The sequence below is a fragment of the Thunnus thynnus genome, chromosome 1 (genome assembly GCF_963924715.1).
Source record: "Thunnus thynnus chromosome 1, fThuThy2.1, whole genome shotgun sequence".
Classification (NCBI taxonomy): Eukaryota; Metazoa; Chordata; class Actinopteri; order Scombriformes; family Scombridae; genus Thunnus; species Thunnus thynnus.
Genome location: NC_089517.1, coordinates 48,027 through 67,122, shown reverse-complemented (window position 1 = coordinate 67,122; position 19,096 = coordinate 48,027). Strand labels below are relative to the sequence as shown.

Genomic DNA, 19,096 nt, shown 5'->3' with positions numbered 1-19,096 from the left:
TAATAAAGTTTCAGATGTTTATTTTAAACACATTGTTATGTTTTCAGAACATTATGACAGAATCATTCTGCTGATTTTCTATATTTGTCTTCATGTTTGGATCCAAACCAACAATGAACTGATCTACTAACAAGTATTGTGTGTGTATCAAAGCTGATAAATCTGATTCCTCTGTTGTTGTCCAGAAACTATTAAAAACACGTCAGTGAGTCACATTCCTGCACTGGGTCACATGTTCCTTCATCATCAAGGGTTTGGTCACGTTAGTTTGTTTAAAAATGGCTCCAAAGACTAATAACAGCATCACGTTTTCATGTTCAGCTCATTAATAATCACGTGCTGATTACAGAGAAGCTTTAACACGACGCATCTACTCACCACTATGGTTTCCCATGATCCTTTGTAGAAGATCGGACTGTTGACGTTCCAGTATGCGCAGAGACACTCCAGACGTCCGAGCTGACACACACAAACAAAGAACACATCAAAAACAACAACAAACCAGTCTTTAACTTTACCTGCAGAGATATGAGAAGCTGCTTCTGGTTTTACAGGGTTCAGCTTTAAACCGGGTCAAGTAATCAGACTACAGGCGACGGACAGGTGAGCATCAGCAGGTAAACACAGAGTCTGAGTTTCAGACCGAGCAGAGCATCCGTCACCTTGTAGATGATCTTTGCTGCTTCGTTTAGGATACACGACTTCCAGTTCTCATCCGTGGTCTGAAACACAAACACATGGAGGTCACACTTGGACTGAAGGCTCAGGTGAGTGTTGGAGTCCTAACAGGTCTACAGGTGTGTGTTACCTGCAGGCTGAGCTCAGACAGGGTCACTCCCATCGACAGGGGCCGCTGAGGATCCGACACCTGAAACACAGGAGAGGCTTCTGTCATCTGACTAAACAGGTACACCTTTTACTCACCTGTCCATGACCACTGTCAGAACCTCACACACACACTCAGACCATGAACCTGAACCTGAACCAGAACCTAGACCTGGATCAGAACTCACATCATCCTCGTAGCGCAGGTGGATGCTGCTGATCTCCACCTGCAGGTTTTTGATCACCTGAGTGGCCAATTTCTCCATAAACGAGTCTTTCTTCTCTTCCAGAGGGTTCGAGTTCCCTGAAACAGAACAAGGACTGATTAGAACCCACAGAGTAATCAATCTCTGTATTGATCCCTTCCTGCTGTTTGAAAATATAAACAATACTTCAGATGATAATCTCTATAATCTGGATTTTGGGTTTGAATATTTTGGGAGATATAAAACTTCTTTTAAATTGTGTCTGAATTTTATTTTTTTGTTTGTTTTTACTGTTTGTTGATTTGTTTGTTTGTTGAAACATAAATCACAAAATTCACATTTTTGTGATTTCATTATATTTTCTGTCTATTATTGCGTTAACATGTGGTTCCCAACCTGGGGGTTGCGAACCCACAAGGGGTCACATGAAAAATATCAGAGGTCACGAGATGGTTAACAGAAAAGCAGAAACTTAAAGGACCAGTGTGTAAGATTTGTGGGCAGAAATGGAATATAATAGGGGTGTAACAGCATATATTCATCCTGAACTGTCACAGTACAGACGTGACGGTTCAGCGCATGCGGTCATACGAAGAATCCGCTCCGCAACCCGAACAATTACTGTCAAAATAGTTTAACGATCCTCTTACTCTGCAGAATAATAATTTTAGAGTGCGAGTTCCACCCAGAACGTTTTGGCAGCGAACCACTTGGATATATGTTAGCCGGCTCAGCCAAGGCAGCCTGGTTACCGTGGTTACTCTGTAGGGTCGCTGCAGTCAGAATGACAGACCCATAACACTAATGATACTGCATCTCCTCGTCCCCCTCCCCTCTCTGTGATAGTCAGCTTTTCACTTCGCCTTTGAGTGAAATGAGTTCATAACAATGATAAAAACATTTGGTTTCTGATATGATCAGACAGCACGTCCAGTTCTGAGAGTGAAAAATGTAGTTGAAAAGTATTTTATTTCAAAATTTAATTAGAGGACAAACCCCTTGAGATGCACCATATCGTTTTCGAGGGGGTCCTCAGGTACAAAACATATAAGTTACAACATTTAAACAAACAAAATACATGAGTAATGATAATTATAATAAATTAAACAATCTAATGACACAAAACAATCAACATAGAAACATCAACATGGACATCGGAGTGAGTTAGGAAGATTATTCCAGTCTGATGCTGCTTTAAACTAAAAACATGTCTCCCAATTTCTTTAAAGATTCTGGGCACAATAAAAAAGGTTGTTGAGTGTGTCTGAGTGAATATGATGATCTGAATGGAACTAAAAGCTGTTTTAAGTATAAAGGAAAGTTAAAGTAAATGCATTTGGAAGCAAAGAGCAAGTGGTTAGAGTGAAGTGGTATCAAGTTCAGTGCGTCATACATCAAATGATGATGTGTGCAGAAAGGACACCTCAGGACAAATCTACACTGTCTATATCTAAATCTACACTGTAACGTAATCTATACTGTAAACTATATCTAAAGGCTGAAGTTGTGTTTCAGAGGTGTTCCGGTATATGACATCGCCATAATCAATAATGGGAAATAAAAGCTGTTGGACAATTTGTTTTCTTACTTGGAGAGTAAAACAATGTATTGACCAATATTCTGAGACAAGCATTTATTTTATTTCTAATAAAATCAATATGAGGCCTAACACAAAATTCAGAATCAATCCAAAGTCCCAAATATTTAAATTTATCAACTTTAAAAAGTGGAGACCCATCAGTAAAATTAATAGCCAACTCAGCGGGTGAATGATTAAGATTATAACTAAACGTAGCGCAAAAAGTAAGGAAGTTTGTGTTTGGTAGATTATTTCTTTGTTGTAACGAAGCTTCTTGGTAATAAATCTTATACTGTTGGAAAGTCTGTTTATTTCTCTTTTAAATGGAGCCACATTTGTGAGGAACATGTATTTGTGGGATGAGCAGCAGAGCTGAGTTTGTGGGTTGCCGATGCCAAACAGCTTATTCTGCCGTTGACTCTTGTTTGGTGTTTGGTGGATGATTGAAGTTGATTTTGTGTGATTTTAGTTTGTGATCAAATGTCATTAAAATCACGAGTTTTCACTGAACGCCATTGCGATGTGGCGAATTTTGATGTTTCGCCATAAAACTGGAAGTCCTTATAACTCCAATGCACATTAATCTCTAATGCTTCATGAGGGTCCCATCCTAAATACATCTATGTGTCAATATTAAGACATACTCATAGCGCCACCTGCTGGCAACAGGAAGTCTGAAGCGCCACTCTTTTGCTAACTACTCCTAGCAGGTTATCCAGAAAGACATAAAATTTGGTCTGCCATGATGATGATAACTCCTGAAGCTTTTGAGTTTTCATCAAAAGCAGTTGCCATGGCAACACATTGTTCGCCACAAAATACGAAGCTGCTTTTAAGGGGCTCGGCACGCTTGAAAACTCACAAAACTTTGCACACACGACAGGTCTTAAAGTCTGTAATATTGTATAGGTGACGTGCATGGGTGTGGCAGACTGGCTCAACAGCGCCCCCTACAATATGTCGAAACACCCCGTGTGCCACGTTAACCTACATGTATGAAAATCGGTACACACGTCATGCCAGGGCGCTCAAAAAAGTCTATTGGACCAATAGCTTAATCCAAACAGGATGTCAGCCATTTTGAATTTAGTGCTCAATTTTGGCGATTTAGCATGCCTTGTATTTTAACGAACTCCTAGAGCTTTGACCCAACCGACTTCAAATTTGGTCAGTGTCATCTGAAGAAGTTTGTGATGAAAAGTTATCAAAATCTTGAGTTTTTGCTGAACACCGTCGCCGTGGCAACGCGGCAAACTTTGACATTTCGTCATGAAGCAAGTGAAGTTGCTGTAGCTTGAATGTACATTGTCCAACCTGCACCAAATTTCTCATGCTTGATAAGAATCCTGTCCTGAACTCACCTACATGTCAATATTGAGGCATAGTCATAGCGCCACCTACTGACAACAGGAAGTTAGCCTTATATGACAAACATCACCTGATTCACATGATATTTTCAAGGTGTGGTCTACAGTTGATATCCAGCAACATGATGTTTACTTAATGGGTGTTCTCTAGCACCACATAGTGGACACAGGAAATGATATTTATCTCTTTCATGCAATGTTTGATAAGAGTCCGCTCCTCCATCAGAGTCAGATGTGTATATAACCGTGTCATCTGCATATAACTGAACAGAACAATTAGAACAAATTTTTAGGAAGATCATTATTTAAAATAGTTAAGATAATCTAAAACAGATCCTTGAGGAACACCCTTTTCATCAGTTAAATAATCCAACGGATTGTAATGAAAAGAAACACAATGATTATGGAGTTAAGAATTAAACCAAAATAATACCTGTTGAGAGACACCAATAGCATAAAGTTTATCAAGAAGAAGATAATGGTCAACCAAATCGAAAGCCTTGGTTAAATCAATCAATCAATAAAAAATGCACCTGTATATTGACCTTTTTCTAAAAATGAGAATATATCATTGGAAAATTTTACAAGGGCTAAATTAAAATGAGAAACAGATTGAATCAGGTCTTGTATTTGGGGTTTTCTCCCATTCTTCTTTGTGAAAGGCTAGTTCTGCAGTATTCTTGGGCTCTTGCACAGCTCTTTTATATTATATATATTTAAGTCAGGGGACTGTGATGGCCATTCCTAAACCTCCAGCTTGTGTCTCTTGAGGTCATCCATGGTGGATTTCGAAGTATGTTTAGGATCATTATCCTGTTGTAGAAGCCATCCTCTTTTCAGCGTCAGCATTTTAACTGATGGTCTGATGTTTGCTTCCAGATTTTGCGGGTACGGTGGAAATCAGTGGATGATTATTATAACCTGTTTTTTTTCTTTTTCTTTATTTATCATACAGATTATCATCTAATTGACATTTGTATGTTTATTATATGAATATAAAGTAATGAAACAGGCAGCTTCACTATTTACTGAATTTTATTGACTGTTTCAACATATAGAACAGCTGTTTAAACATTTGTTTAGCTGCTGACGGCTTTCCAGACTTATTTTAAAAAAGACAAGAGAAAGAGAGAGAGAGAGAGAGAAGCAGTGGTCAAGCGAGCTAAAGAGTGGATGAGGAGAGTGAGCAGTGGAAGCCAGTTGCCGGTGAATGAGAGGAATAAAATGTTATTTTCAGATTTTCTGATGTTTCACGGCAGTTACAAATAAACACCCAAACCCCCACACCTCCACACAACCCCACGGAGGTGCACTGCAACGCCTGATAATAGTGCCGTAGCCGCTAATTACATTTCATACGTGTATCATGGGAGTAAGGTAAAAAAAATAGAATTATCAAAGTTTTACATTTTTCTGCTGCTCCTTGTTTTCTCCAAACTTTGCTGATTGTGGCCAGAGCTCTATTTTAACTTCATCAGGTTTCTGTAGATGTTCTGTTTCACTTCTGACGTTAGATTTTATGATGAGGATGCAGGTTTTCTTCTACTGACTCTTCCATGAAGGTCTTGATAGTGCATCGCTGCTCCCGTCTGATAAATCTTCCTGCAGATTTTTGCAGTTAAATGGGGGTTTTGTGACCAGTTTTCTGACCAGCATACGAGCAGTTCTCTGCCAGAGTTTTCTTGGTCTTCCAGATCTCATCTTGACCTTCACAGTTGTCATCTCTCAGTTACATTTCACACTGTGGAAACTGCAAGCTGACAACATTTTGCTGTCTTCTTGTGGCTTCCTGCACTGTGGGCATCAATAACTTTCATTTTCAGAGTCTTACACAGTTGGTTAGAGGAACTCATGGCTGCTGAGTGTTCACACCAGGTTTGAAGAGTATTTGTAAAGCTTTGAAACTGACACCAGCTGATATTTCTGTTGACATGCAACAGAATAGAATTTAAAATCCTTCTCCTAACTTACAAAGCCCTTAATGGTCAGACACCATCATATCTTGAAGAGCTCATAGTACCGTATTATCCCACTAGAACACTGCGCTCCCAGTATGCAGCTTACTGGTGGTTCCTACAGTCTTTAAAAGTAGAATGGGAGGCAGAGCCTTCAGCTATCAGGCTCCTCTCCTGTGGAACCATCTTCCAGATTGGGTCCGGGGTGCAGACACCCTCTCTATGTTTAAGAGTAGGCTTAAAACTTTCCTTTTTGATAAAGCTTATAGTTAGGGCCGACCAGGCTCGCCTTGGATCAGCCCTTAGTTATGCTGCTATAGGCCTAGACTGCTGGGGGACTTCCCATGATGCACTGAGCTCCTCTCTCCTCCTCCTCCTCTCCATCTGTATGCATTCAAGTAACATCAATGCATGTCACTAACTTTGCTTCTTCCCGGAGTTTTTTGTGCTTTCTCATCTCACAGGAAAACCTGAGTCCCGGGCCGAACCTTCGCGGTCCTTCACAGTCCTGATGGCATCCTTCCCTGGCTGTTGCTGCTCGTGCTTGTTGTTGTTGTTGTTGTGATTTTTTTTTCTCCTGCCCCCCCCCCCTTCCCTCTCTCTTTCTCTCTCTCTCGACCAACCGGTCAAAGCAGATGGCCGCCCACCAAGAGCCGGGGTCTGCTTGAGGTTTCTACCCGTTAAAGGGGAGTTTTTCCTTACCGCTGTCGCCAAGTGCTGCTCATGGGGGAATTGTTGGGTCTCTGTAAATTAAAGAGTACGGTCTTGACCTGCTCTATGTGAAAAGTGCCTTGAGATGACTTCTGTTGTGATATGGCGCTATATAAATAAAAATTGATTGATTGATTGATTGATGCATCAGGCCTAACAAGCTGATTATGACCTGAGACCTTGTAAGAAGAATCTGAACTCTTATGGTGACCAAACTATAGCACACGCCACGGTGATGTTTTTCATTTATGTCATAAAAAGTACCTATGCATTAATGTTTGTGTTTTTCCCCTTATCCCACAGCGGCTGTGTTTACATCTTTTCAATTAAAATTTCATCAAAATATGTTATTTATCAAGGGGTGGCCAAACGTTTGCAAACAACTGTATGTATGTACAGTATACATATACTGTGTATGTGTACATCTGTGTATATCATATCATTTTATTGTTTTTTTGGCCATAACCTTAACTTTTAACTTTAATGTAGCTTCTGCAGTTTTCATTCTATCTGTATCTGCTGTTTATTCGTACCTGTTGTTGCTGTGCTTCTTAGTTTTTATTATTTATCGGCGGGTTTGTTATTTTATATATATATTTTTTCTTTTGAGAATACCCATGGCTAAATGACTTGGACTGCCCTGTTGAATATCTGTGAAGGAAATAATAAAAATCATAAATGGAAAGAAAGAGTATGGTCTAGAGCTGCTCTATGTATGAAGTGCCCTGAAATAACTTATGTTGTGATTTGGTGCTTTATAAATAAAATTGACTTGACTAAACTGTTTCAGTAATAGTTTCCACTGCAGCACAACTAAACTTTACGTAATATTTTCAGCCAATGAGCCATTGGTGGACGTTTACATTTTTCAAAGGACCAAAGTATTATTTTCTTCCTTTTTTCCTGCTGTTACACCCCTATAATATAATATTCTTAAGGATGTTTTAATCCGAATATAAACCAATGAAAATAAGAATCGTTGTGTTTTCGTTACCTTACAATGAGCCCTTTATATCTACAGAGGGAGCGGGTTCTACAGTACGGGGAGGGGGGGGGGGGGGGTATTCAGTTGGTTGTAATCTGCAACCTCACTGCTAGATGCCACTAAATCCTAAACACTGGTCCTTCTGCTGGAGAATACTCAACCAGAACATATTAAGATACTCGTTGTTAGTGAATAACACAAGGACAACATCTGCTTCATGCTCAGTCTAAATCTTTTTGTTTTTAAATGTCTTAATGAAAAACTTTTCTCTGGTCAGCGGGTTACACTTTGATCCACACTGAAATATATTAAACTCACCTGCTTTGTTCTCATGTCGTTTCAGCTTCTTCAAACCTTTTTTGTGCTTTTTTTGTTTTTTACGTCCTTTTGGGACTTTGGCAGCGTTAAAGAAAGAGACGCAGTTAGTGACAGAAAAGCCCGAAAACACAGACAGACAGCAGAAAGCAGCAACATCTAATACATTTCATGTTGAGGAGGAGAACCAATCACAGAGCAGAGACAGGTTACTGTTACACCTGCACGCAACTCCGTCATATCATAAGCTTTAAGTTGATATGTTGAACTTGTTAGCAAACTATCCTGCTGCTTAGTTTATAACTGTACCGTCAGTCATCCAACTAAGTATTGATGACACGCTTTGTATTCTACATATTAGAGTTTTTTTATTTGATGGACACGGCGCTGATACACAGGAATGAATTCAATCGGTTTTATTTCTATAAAAAAAACCAAAATGATGGTGGGGGCAGTGGGCAAGCAACGTAATCTATGTATGGCCGAACACCATAATACTCCGCCCTGTCAGGCCTGATAACCCTGCACACTGACAGCTCAGACTATGGTGGGATAGAAGTATATGTTATCAGAGAAATATATGTTAGAGACGGTTTAAACCATCTGAATTATAATCATTAAAACTGAACACGACGCCACACAGCTAGTTAGTAGTTTAAAGACAAATAGGTGAAATCTAAGAAATGCTCTCCGAATGCTGGTGAATCCTGTAAAAATGGAAAGTTTAATGCAAAAAATAATAAATAATTCACTTCAATCCTTTTAATTTGGATCACATGAGTTGAAGTTTGCAGATTCATATAAATCATTTGGGCTCTATACATGAATCCAGACTGTATCCTGATGTAAACACGTCTCCATCACTGCTCCAACTCTGCAACGTCTGGACAGGATGTAGATCTTGTAACCGAAGTGTTGGGGCCATCTAATCATAACCCCCAACCCCTTAGCTCCTGCTACAGAGTTAAGGTCACCTAACTGTAGCAGCATTTCTATGTTCTAATCTACAAACTAAATATTCCGGTTTGAACTTTTTATCAGCAACAAACAGACACCACAAGCCTCTGCTCCATTAAATGCATCTGACTTTCTGAAATCTCCATGAAATCCTCATGTTTCCTTCTCAGTAGCATGCCGGCAAAGAGCCACTGAAGACGCCTGGTATGAGCATTATGTTTTACAGTGTCTGGTGTTTCAGATTTTAATTTATGATCAGAGAAAACAGAAGTGTGTATTGAGTGTGTGTGTGTGTGTGTTACCGTTGTGAGGCTCCTTGTAAACAACACTCTCAAGACTGAACAGCAGATCTCCAGTCTGAGACGCTGACAGCAAACGCAGCATGAACAGTGCAGACAGTGTTAATACATTCATTTACTCATCCATGCATCCACCTGTCTGTCTGTACAACCGACACACCAATACATTCATATATCTGCAGCAGCCAATCAGAAGAGAGGATTTCACAACTGAACTCTCAGTAAACAATTAAACCACAACAGCCCTCAAGAACCCAAACGTAGACATGAATGTTCTGTACATGACGTGATGTTACTGTCAGCAGGTTACTGAAGAACAACAGATCTGTTCTATGATCTGTAACCTGCTGAGGTTGGAGGAGGATAAGGGTTGGAACTGAGCAGGGAGGAGATAAACGTGATGACATCACTGTGATGTCATCACTTTGATGTCAGAAGCAAAGATAAAGTCTGCAGACACACATGAAGATTCAGGAGGAAGAAATCATGAGCAGAAGACACTGACGTCAGGTGTTCCAGGGTCAGAGGTCAGAGATAAGACTGTCTCACCTCTGCGTGCCGCCATCTGAAGCGCTTCCTCGATGCGTTGCAGTTCTCTCTGCTTCGCCTCCTGCTGGTAACGCTCCTCCTTTACTGCATCATACTTTATCGCTGCAACAAACAAAAGGAAAAGAGTCAAACTTCACTCTGCTTGCTGCTGATCTACCTGAGCTGCAGGAACAGTAAACACCTGTACATCTACCTGAGCTGCAGGAACAGTAAACACCTGTACATCTACCTGCTGAGTTGCAGGGACAGTAAACACCTGTACATCTACCTGAGCTGCAGGAACAGTAAACACCTGTACATCTACCTGAGCTGCAGGAACAGTAAACACCTGTACATCTACCTGCTGAGCTGCAGGAACAGTAAACACCTGTACATCTACCTGAGCTGCAGGAACAGTAAACACCTGTACATCTACCTGCTGAGCTGCAGGAACAGTAAACACCTGTACATCTACCTGAGCTGCAGGAACAGTAAACACCTGTACATCTACCTGCTGAGCTGCAGGAACAGTAAACACCTGTACATCTACCTGAGCTGCAGGAACAGTAAACACCTGTACATCTACCTGCTGAGTTGCAGGGACAGTAAACACTTGTAGAAAAAACATAGTGCTCTTCCTAAAGCTGCACGTTAGAGATGAGAGAAACATTAACTGAAGAAAAGACAATTGTCAAGAAGCGAAAAAGTAAAGTTTGTCCAAAAGTATCTCTGCAGGTACTAATTATTATTATTATTATTATTATTATTATTATTATTATTATTTATTATTATTCCTTCACAACAGCCATATGTCCATATTGCTATGTATTATGGGTAATGAAAGCTTGTTAGTCACCATCCACCCTGTTACAGTTTGGGACGTTAGCTTTATAGTTTCTAAAAATGAAAATACCAACAACCATAAAATCCTCCCAGAACCTCCCGGATCAGCAAGTGGAAACCAGTAAACTTGTGATTTCAGAGGAGAATCCCAGATTAGATACAAACTTAGTCTACATGAAAGAGACCGAAGAGGAGGCGACAGACACAGGGCTGCATGACGTGTCTTCGCTGTAAAACTCTGGTGATATCAGACATCACAACACTTCTCCCTCTACAGCGTTTCTTCACAGTAAAAGCTTTCCAGCTGCAGGAATGTAACAGCCAGGAGGGCTTTTATTGTGAAGGACACCTGTACTTGTTTCATCAGATGAAAACAGGAAGTATATTTCAGTTGTGAACGTCATGCAGCCCTGACAGGAGCACAGAAACCGGATCAGACCTGAACCTGAACCTCCACCTCTGAACTTCGGAGGCTTACCGTTATATGGACATGTTTTCAGCTGAGATCCAGCTGGAACACACACACATCAACTGAGAACACACACTTCTCCATCATATTAACACATATCAGTCAATATGTACAAGACCCCCCTACAGACCAGACCAGTCAATCAACTGGCTCAATTCAACAGGTGCTCTGGACAATCTTCACTGCAAACGCAGTTTTCATCACCTGCATCGTTCTGAAGCTTTAAGAACTTTTAAGGATAAATTGCTTTTATCAGAACAAATGTCGGGGGGGCTGTCGGACAGACCTGGTAAATCCAAACAAGACCTGAAGGTGTCCCCCTGACCATGAGGTCTTGAGCTCCTGAAGAATGCTGGGGATGTGGATCTGAGTGGGTCACTGCAGAGGTGGCAGCAACCAAAGAACCTGCCGGTAGACGGCGGCTGCAAAGGAAGCTGAAAACAGACAGACTGTCAGGTGACTCAGCAGGAGGGAGGCCCTGGACTCTTCTGGGCTGGTTGTTTGACATGTGTTTTCAATTTAAAACAGAAATGGAGCTCCAGCATCAGGGGGTTCACTGCTGGTCTGGCTGCTGGAGGGAGATGGACTGATGTGGATTCTGTCCTGGTCCTGAATCAGTTGTTGCTGCTCCATCCAGTCCACATACGTTTTGTCTCCGGTGAACAGCAAAGAGGAGGAGAACCAGTGATCCTTCATGCTGAAAGCACTCAGCTGATCTTCATCCGGGACGCCTTCCTGTGGAAGTATTAAAGGGCACCTGGAAGACCACGGGGCAGACCCTGGACATGCTGGAGGGATCTCAGGATCCTCTAGTAGGAGCTGGAGAGAAGAACACCTGGACCTGGACCTGGTTGTGCTCTCTTGGCTTCGCCCACCATCAGAGGGCTCACCACGCCCACTTTTCAGAGCTTTCGAATCACTTCTTCGTAAGATTTAGAGATTAAAAAGCAGAGATGTGGCTTAATTTGGAACATGACCTCTTTAAGAGCACCTGAGTGACGAGCCGTCTGAAACGTGATTGGCTGATCTGGAGACTGAGACACTGTGTCATCAGATGGAGGTCCTTCATTACATTCTGTAATCTTCTTCTAAAACTACTTGAACCTGACAGGACAGTCAGTAAAGCGCCACTTACTGGCTCCAGGAACGACCAGCAGGTATAGACCGTCCAGCGTGGCGACCACAGCGTCGTTGTACAGGTTCTTCCAGGGAATCTTCAACGTCAGCTTCCCTGAAACACAAAAACACAGCAGACAGTTTGTTGTGTTCACTAATAAGGTTCATGCTGGTTTAGTTTAGATGCAACTATAATTAATAGATATATAATGAATGCAACCTGGATAAGCAGCAGAAGATGAATAAACCAATTAAAAATGTTAATTTAAGTTTTGTCCAAAGTGAGTGGATGAGCTGCTGCAGCTCGTCTCTCTGTAGTTTGCAGATGTTTCTGTCTGCAGCAGGACAAAGACGATATTCAGCACCTGTGGAAGTTTAACTCTTTAACACCTGCTGAAGACTGAAGTCACAGCTGTTCGATTCCAACACAGTCAGACAATCTGTCCATGATGCTAACATACAACACACTTCAACCAAATAAAAACAGCACAAAGACATGTGACACACCCAAACACACCTGCAGCATTGTTTCTATTTAGGTCAGCGAAAAGTCGACACCCCGTTTCCCATCATGCTCTGTACCTGCACCACCTGTTTCTACCTGGATCAACACCCCTGATGACATCACTGAATAATAACTAATATAAATAACACACTGACTGAATTCTGTCATCAGCACATGAGCACTGATCCTTTGCTTTATAACTGATACAGCAGTTAGTAACATTTTGGTGTTTGATGACTGAAATAAGTCAACAAGCTCAAAAATACTTCTGAGAAATATGAGATTTAACCTCCATCAACAGTTTCTCTCTTCTGTCCGTCTATTTGTGTTCATCAACTGTTTGTGTTATCACCTGACTGACCATCATCATCATCATCATCATCATCAGAAGATTTCAGTTTTTTACAGCTTAAACATCAGAAAGTCAGAACTCACCGATCTGCCCGGCCTTCACTTTGAACGGAACATCAAATTCACTCTGAAACACAAACACATAAACTGTTATTATACGGTTATTATACTGTTTATTATTCTGTTATTATACTGTTATATTACTGTTATTATACTGTTTATTTTACTGTTACTATACTGTTTATTATACTGTTATTATACTGTTTATTATACTGTTTATTATATAGTTATTATATTGTTTATTATACTGTTATTATACTGTTTATTATACTGTTTATTATATAGTTATTATATTGTTTATTATACTGTTATTATACCGTTTATTATACCGTTACTATACTGTTATTATACTGTTTATTATACTGTTTATTATATAGTTATTATATTGTTTATTATACTGTTATTATACTGTTTATTATATAGTTATTATACTGTTTATTATACTGTTATTATACTGTTTATTATACTGTTACTATACTGTTTATTATACTGTTACTATACTGTTTATTATACTGTTACTATACTGTTTATTATACTGTTTATTATATAGTTATTATATAGTTATTATACTGTTTATTATACTGTTATTATACTGTTTATTATACTGTTATTATACTGATATTATACTGTTTATTATACTGTTATTATACTGTTTATTATACTGTTATTATACTGTTATTATACAGTTAATATACTGATATTATACTGTTTATTATACTGTTATTATACTGATATTATACTGATATTATACTGTTATTATACTGTTATTATACAGTTAATATACAGTTAATATACTGATATTATACAGTTATTATACTGTTATTATACTGATATTATACTGATATTATACTGTTATTATACTGTTATTATACAGTTAATATACAGTTAATATACTGATATTATACTGTTTATTATACTGTTTATTATACTGTTATTATACTGTTATTATACAGTTAATATACAGTTAATATACTGATATTATACAGTTTATTATACAGTTTATTATACTGTTTATTATACTGTTATTATACTGTTTATTATACAGTTAATATACTGTTATTATACAGTTATTATACTGATATTATACTGATATTATACTGATATTATACAGTTATTATACTATTATTATACTGTTAATATACTGTTATTATACAGTTAATATACTGTTATTATACAGTTATTATACTGATATTATACTGTTATTATACTGTTTATTATACTGTTATTATACTGTTATTATACAGTTATTATACTGATATTATACTGTTATTATACTGTTTATTATACTGTTATTATACTGTTAATATACAGTTAATATACTGTTATTATACAGTTATTATACAGTTATTATACTGATATTATACTGTTATTATACAGTTAATATACTGATATTATACAGTTATTATACTGTTTATTATACTGTTATTATACAGTTATTATACTGATATTATACTGATATTATACTGTTATTATACAGTTAATATACAGTTAATATACAGTTAATATACTGATATTATACTGTTTATTATACTGTTTATTATACTGTTATTATACTGATATTATACTGATATTATACTGTTATTATACAGTTAATATACAGTTATTATACTATTTATTATACTGTTATTATACTGTTATTATACTGATATTATACTGATATTATACTGATATTATACTGATATTATACAGTTAATATACAGTTAATATACTGATATTATACTGTTTATTATACTGTTTATTATACTGTTATTATACTGTTATTATATAGTTAATATACAGTTAATATACTGATATTATACTGTTTATTATACTGTTTATTATACTGTTATTATACTGTTAATATACTGGTATTATACTGTTATTATACTGTTATTATACTGTTATTATACAGTTAATATACTGGTATTATACTGTTATTATACTGTTATTATACAGTTAATATACTGATATTATACTGTTATTATACTGTTATTATACAGTTAATATACTGGTATTATACTGTTATTATACTGTTATTATACTGTTATTATACTGTTAATATACTGGTATTATACTGTTATTATACTGTTAATATACTGGTATTATACTGTTATTATACTGTTATTATACAGTTAATATACTGGTATTATACTGTTATTATACTGTTATTATACTGTTATTATACTGTTATTATACAGTTAATATACTGATATTATACAGTTATTATACTGATATTATACTGTTATTATACTGTTATTATACAGTTAATATTCTGATATTATACAGTTATTATACTGATTTTATACTGTTATTATACTGTTATTATACAGTTAATATACTGATATTATACTGTTATTATACTGTTATTATACAGTTAATATACTGATATTATACTGATATTATACTGCTATTATACTGTTATTACACTGTTTATTATATAGTTATTATACAGTTAATATACTGTTATGGCTCTGTTATGGCTCTGTTATTATACTGTTAATATACTGATATTATACTGTTATTATACAGTTATTATACTGTTATGGCTCTGTTATGGCTCTGTTATGGCTCTGTTATGGCTCTGTTATTATACTGATATTATACAGTTATTATACTGATATTATACTGTTATTATACTGTTATTATACTGTTATTATACAGTTAATATTCTGATATTATACAGTTATTATACTGTTATTATACTGTTATTATACTGTTATTATACAGTTAATATACTGGTATTATACTGTTATTATACTGTTATTATACTGTTATTACACTGTTTATTATATAGTTATTATACAGTTAATATACTGTTATGGCTCTGTTATGGCTCTGTTATTATACTGTTAATATACTGATATTATACTGTTATACTGTTATGGCTCTGTTATGGCTCTGTTATTATACTGTTAATATACTGATATTATACTGTTATTATACTGTTATGGCTCTGTTATGGCTCTGTTATGGCTCTGTTATGCTCTATAACTGAAGTGAGTAGTGTACTTCTGTCTGTACTTGTACTTTACTGCAGTTGTGGTACTTTTTACTGAAGTACTGACAGCTGCAGGTACAGAAAAGATTTTAATTTATTAAATATGATGAAGCATTTTAGGTGAAACAGGTTTTTTCAGGTAAAAACTACATGATGACATCATGGCGAAGAGGCGGGACTTACCAGCGCATTCTCCTTCACCTTCAGGTTCTCGAGGACGACGTTTCCTGCAGACGCAGAAGAAGAAACAGAATTAACAGACAAAAGAAGAAACAGTCTCCAGTATTGATCGTTGATCAGATATATAATCAGGAGGGTGGATGAATATGTTTTCAGACAGTGATTGATTACTGATCAGGACATTTTCAGACACTCTGCCCTGCTGCCTGTCAGGTGTGTCAGGTATGAGGAAATAGTGATGTCATCATCCTGACAGACAGGTTCATGTAAAGATCATATATACAACATGTTATTGATTACTGATCAGAATTCCCTCTTAAACGAGATGTTCTGTTTTATTAGATATCAATGACATATTGATTTATTTGTTTATTTGATTCATGCTACAAGATATTTCCAAACTAAAGTCAGATAATCAGACATCTGCAGGAAGTGAAATTCTCTCTGTAATGATATTCCTCCTCCTCCTCCTCCTCCTCCTCCTCCTCTTCCTCCTCCTCCTCCTCCTCTCTGCTTTCTGTCCGTCAGTGTCATTACAGATATAATATTATTTATCAAATATCTGTCATGTTGCAGTTCTTTTTGAAGCTCTGACTGAACAGTTTGATATTCTGCATCTGTTTTTCTTTATAAACATAACAGCTGTGTGTGTGTGTGTGTGTGTGTGTGTGTGTGTGTGTGTGTGTGTGTGTGTCTGTGTGTGTATGTGTGTGTCTGTGTGTGTATGTGTGTGTGTGTGTCTGTGTGTGTATGTGTGTGTGTGTGTGTGTATGTGTGTGTGTGTGTGTATGTATGTGTCTGTGTGTGTATGTGTGTGTGTGTGTGTGTGTGCAGCTGATAAGCAGCAGTTAACTGAATTAACTGTCACGTTACAGTTGGCGCATCAGAGCAGACTGAACTCTTCAGTGTGTGAATGAGACAGACACACCTGGACAGGTGCAGTCGGCCGTCAGAGTCTGTGTGACCGGGCAGGTTTGTTTGTTTACTCTCTGGCCCGTTTACTGACATTTTGTGGCCAAATATCCTTCAAGCAAACCTCGTTCGAGCATCTGTTAATTTAACGGGAGCGTGTTTTCCGGTTGCAGTTAAATATATAATCGCATGACTGCGTAGTTTCCTTCATCGATATGAAGTTTTCTACAGTTCGGCATAAGTATAATCCGACAGCAACGTTTTAACTTAACAAAACCTCATATTTCATGACCACAACAAACCGGTCCTTCCGCTATCGAGTGTCTGTATTTTGGGCGGAGTTATGACGAATCTTTGATTTAAGTTGAAATTCCATCGGAACAAAAGCGGATTTGTGGGTCGGATTAATGCCGATTCAAAGACTAAACCCTGATGATCAGATTCGATGTTCCGATGTGTTTCACGATCTGTTTACATTTGTATAAAACGCAGCGCGTTTTAAAGCGCGATATTTGTGAACGGAGTCTGGCCTCTCCGGGTGTTAGCCGCGGAGCTCACCTCCCCAGATCCCGATCTTCAGCTGAGACTTGTCCAGATTCTCCACATAGTCTCCGATGAACCTGTTCAGCAGGTCGCTGACCAGAGACTCGAACACCATGACTGAAAGCTCCGGGAGAGACCCTGCTGCAGGGTCACCGTCAGCGTTCACCTGACTTCCGTGTCAGCGGAGGATGACAGTGATTAAAGATCGAGCAGTCTGGGATCGATCAGCTCTGCCTGTGGGTGTTTAATCGGTTGATCTGGGATCGATCAGCGCTGCCTTTGGGTGTTAATCAGGGGTGCGTTTTTTTAATTTAACAAAATATAACTTACATGTACATAACGTACGATTTTGTACACATAATAAAAGCAAACAAAGTAAACACAAAAAGATGTATAGAAAAAAAAAACCGTAAAGCAAAACTGTGCAGTTTTAATTGCTTTTGTTTTAGAGAGTTGGATTAAATGTGTATTGATTGAACTCTTTGTTAAAGCCAGTAAAGCACGATTTCTTACCAGTGAATTTACAGTTATGGATATGGAATTTGGCCATTATAAGAATAAGATTTATCATGTACATGATTTATCATGTGCATGTAAGTGTTTTTGTGTGAATTATTTTCCAGGAGACCAAACTTTCATTAATATTTTAAGTAATGAAAACACATTTCGTAGATTTTAATGATGTAAAAATATTTTGGTAGGTTTAGCAGCTTTTGCACAACAGTTTCTGGACATTCATAACAGAAACCACAATTTACATCAATGTCCCTCTTAAATCTTTTTTTAGCTGAATAGAATTTATGTTATGACTAAAAGAAATTTCCTTTACTTTATTGGTGATTAAGTATTGATTAGGTGTCATAAAATGCGGAGCAGGTGGACCCAAATGCAGAGACTCGGCAGGCACAAGGAACCGAAGAATAAATTTATTAACTAACACAGGAACAGGATACAGAGATAGGAAACTAAACAAATGATCCAATAAGACTGAAGTGAAAACCTGAGAGGTTTATCATGGGAGTAAAGTACAAAAATAGATTTACGTAGTTTAAGATGTTTTTCCACATGTTGTCATGTATGAAGAGATCCAAAATGATCACTGTAGGTGGACTACTTGATTTCTATAGGCGACTTATTTAAACAGCATAAATGTTGTATATGAATGATTCTGTCTCAGAGCTTTTTGATCCATATAAACAGCTGATCACTGTAACTGTGATTAGTTAAGATAAGTTAACACTGTGGACATTTAAACATAGTAGAGCTTCGTGGTTTGGACTTTATTTAATTGTCTTTTTGTCTTCACAGCTTGAACAAAATGAGTGAATGAATAAATAAATAACTTAAAATAACGCTGGCACACTTTTATTCCTCAAGTTATAAACGCTGATCTTTTAAATAAAAGGGTTCAGT

The 19,096-nt window shown here is 37.4% G+C and overlaps 1 protein-coding gene across 5 annotated transcripts in view; it reads right to left on the bottom strand.

The window, feature by feature from the left end:
• The window catches only part of vps13c (vacuolar protein sorting 13 homolog C), a 106,573-nt gene extending 88,664 nt beyond the window's left edge, over positions 1-17,909 (bottom strand). For 4 of the 5 annotated variants that reach the window (XM_067577652.1, XM_067598011.1, XM_067605165.1 and 1 more), the window contains exons 1-9: positions 17,699-17,908; positions 16,232-16,275; positions 13,096-13,138; positions 12,175-12,270; positions 9,749-9,850; positions 1,014-1,129; positions 809-868; positions 663-722; positions 379-459 (exon numbers count right to left, since the gene is read on the bottom strand). In XM_067577652.1, coding sequence (XP_067433753.1) covers positions 379-459; positions 663-722; positions 809-868; positions 1,014-1,129; positions 9,749-9,850; positions 12,175-12,270; positions 13,096-13,138; positions 16,232-16,275; positions 17,699-17,798 — 702 coding nt within the window. In that variant the 5' untranslated portion in view covers positions 17,799-17,908. Of the gene's footprint in view, positions 1-378; positions 460-662; positions 723-808; positions 869-1,013; positions 1,130-9,748; positions 9,851-12,174; positions 12,271-13,095; positions 13,139-16,231; positions 16,276-17,698 lie in introns of all 5 variants that reach the window. The other variant, XR_010931699.1, reaches the window with a different exon arrangement.
• Positions 17,910-19,096: the final 1,187 nt, after the last annotated feature.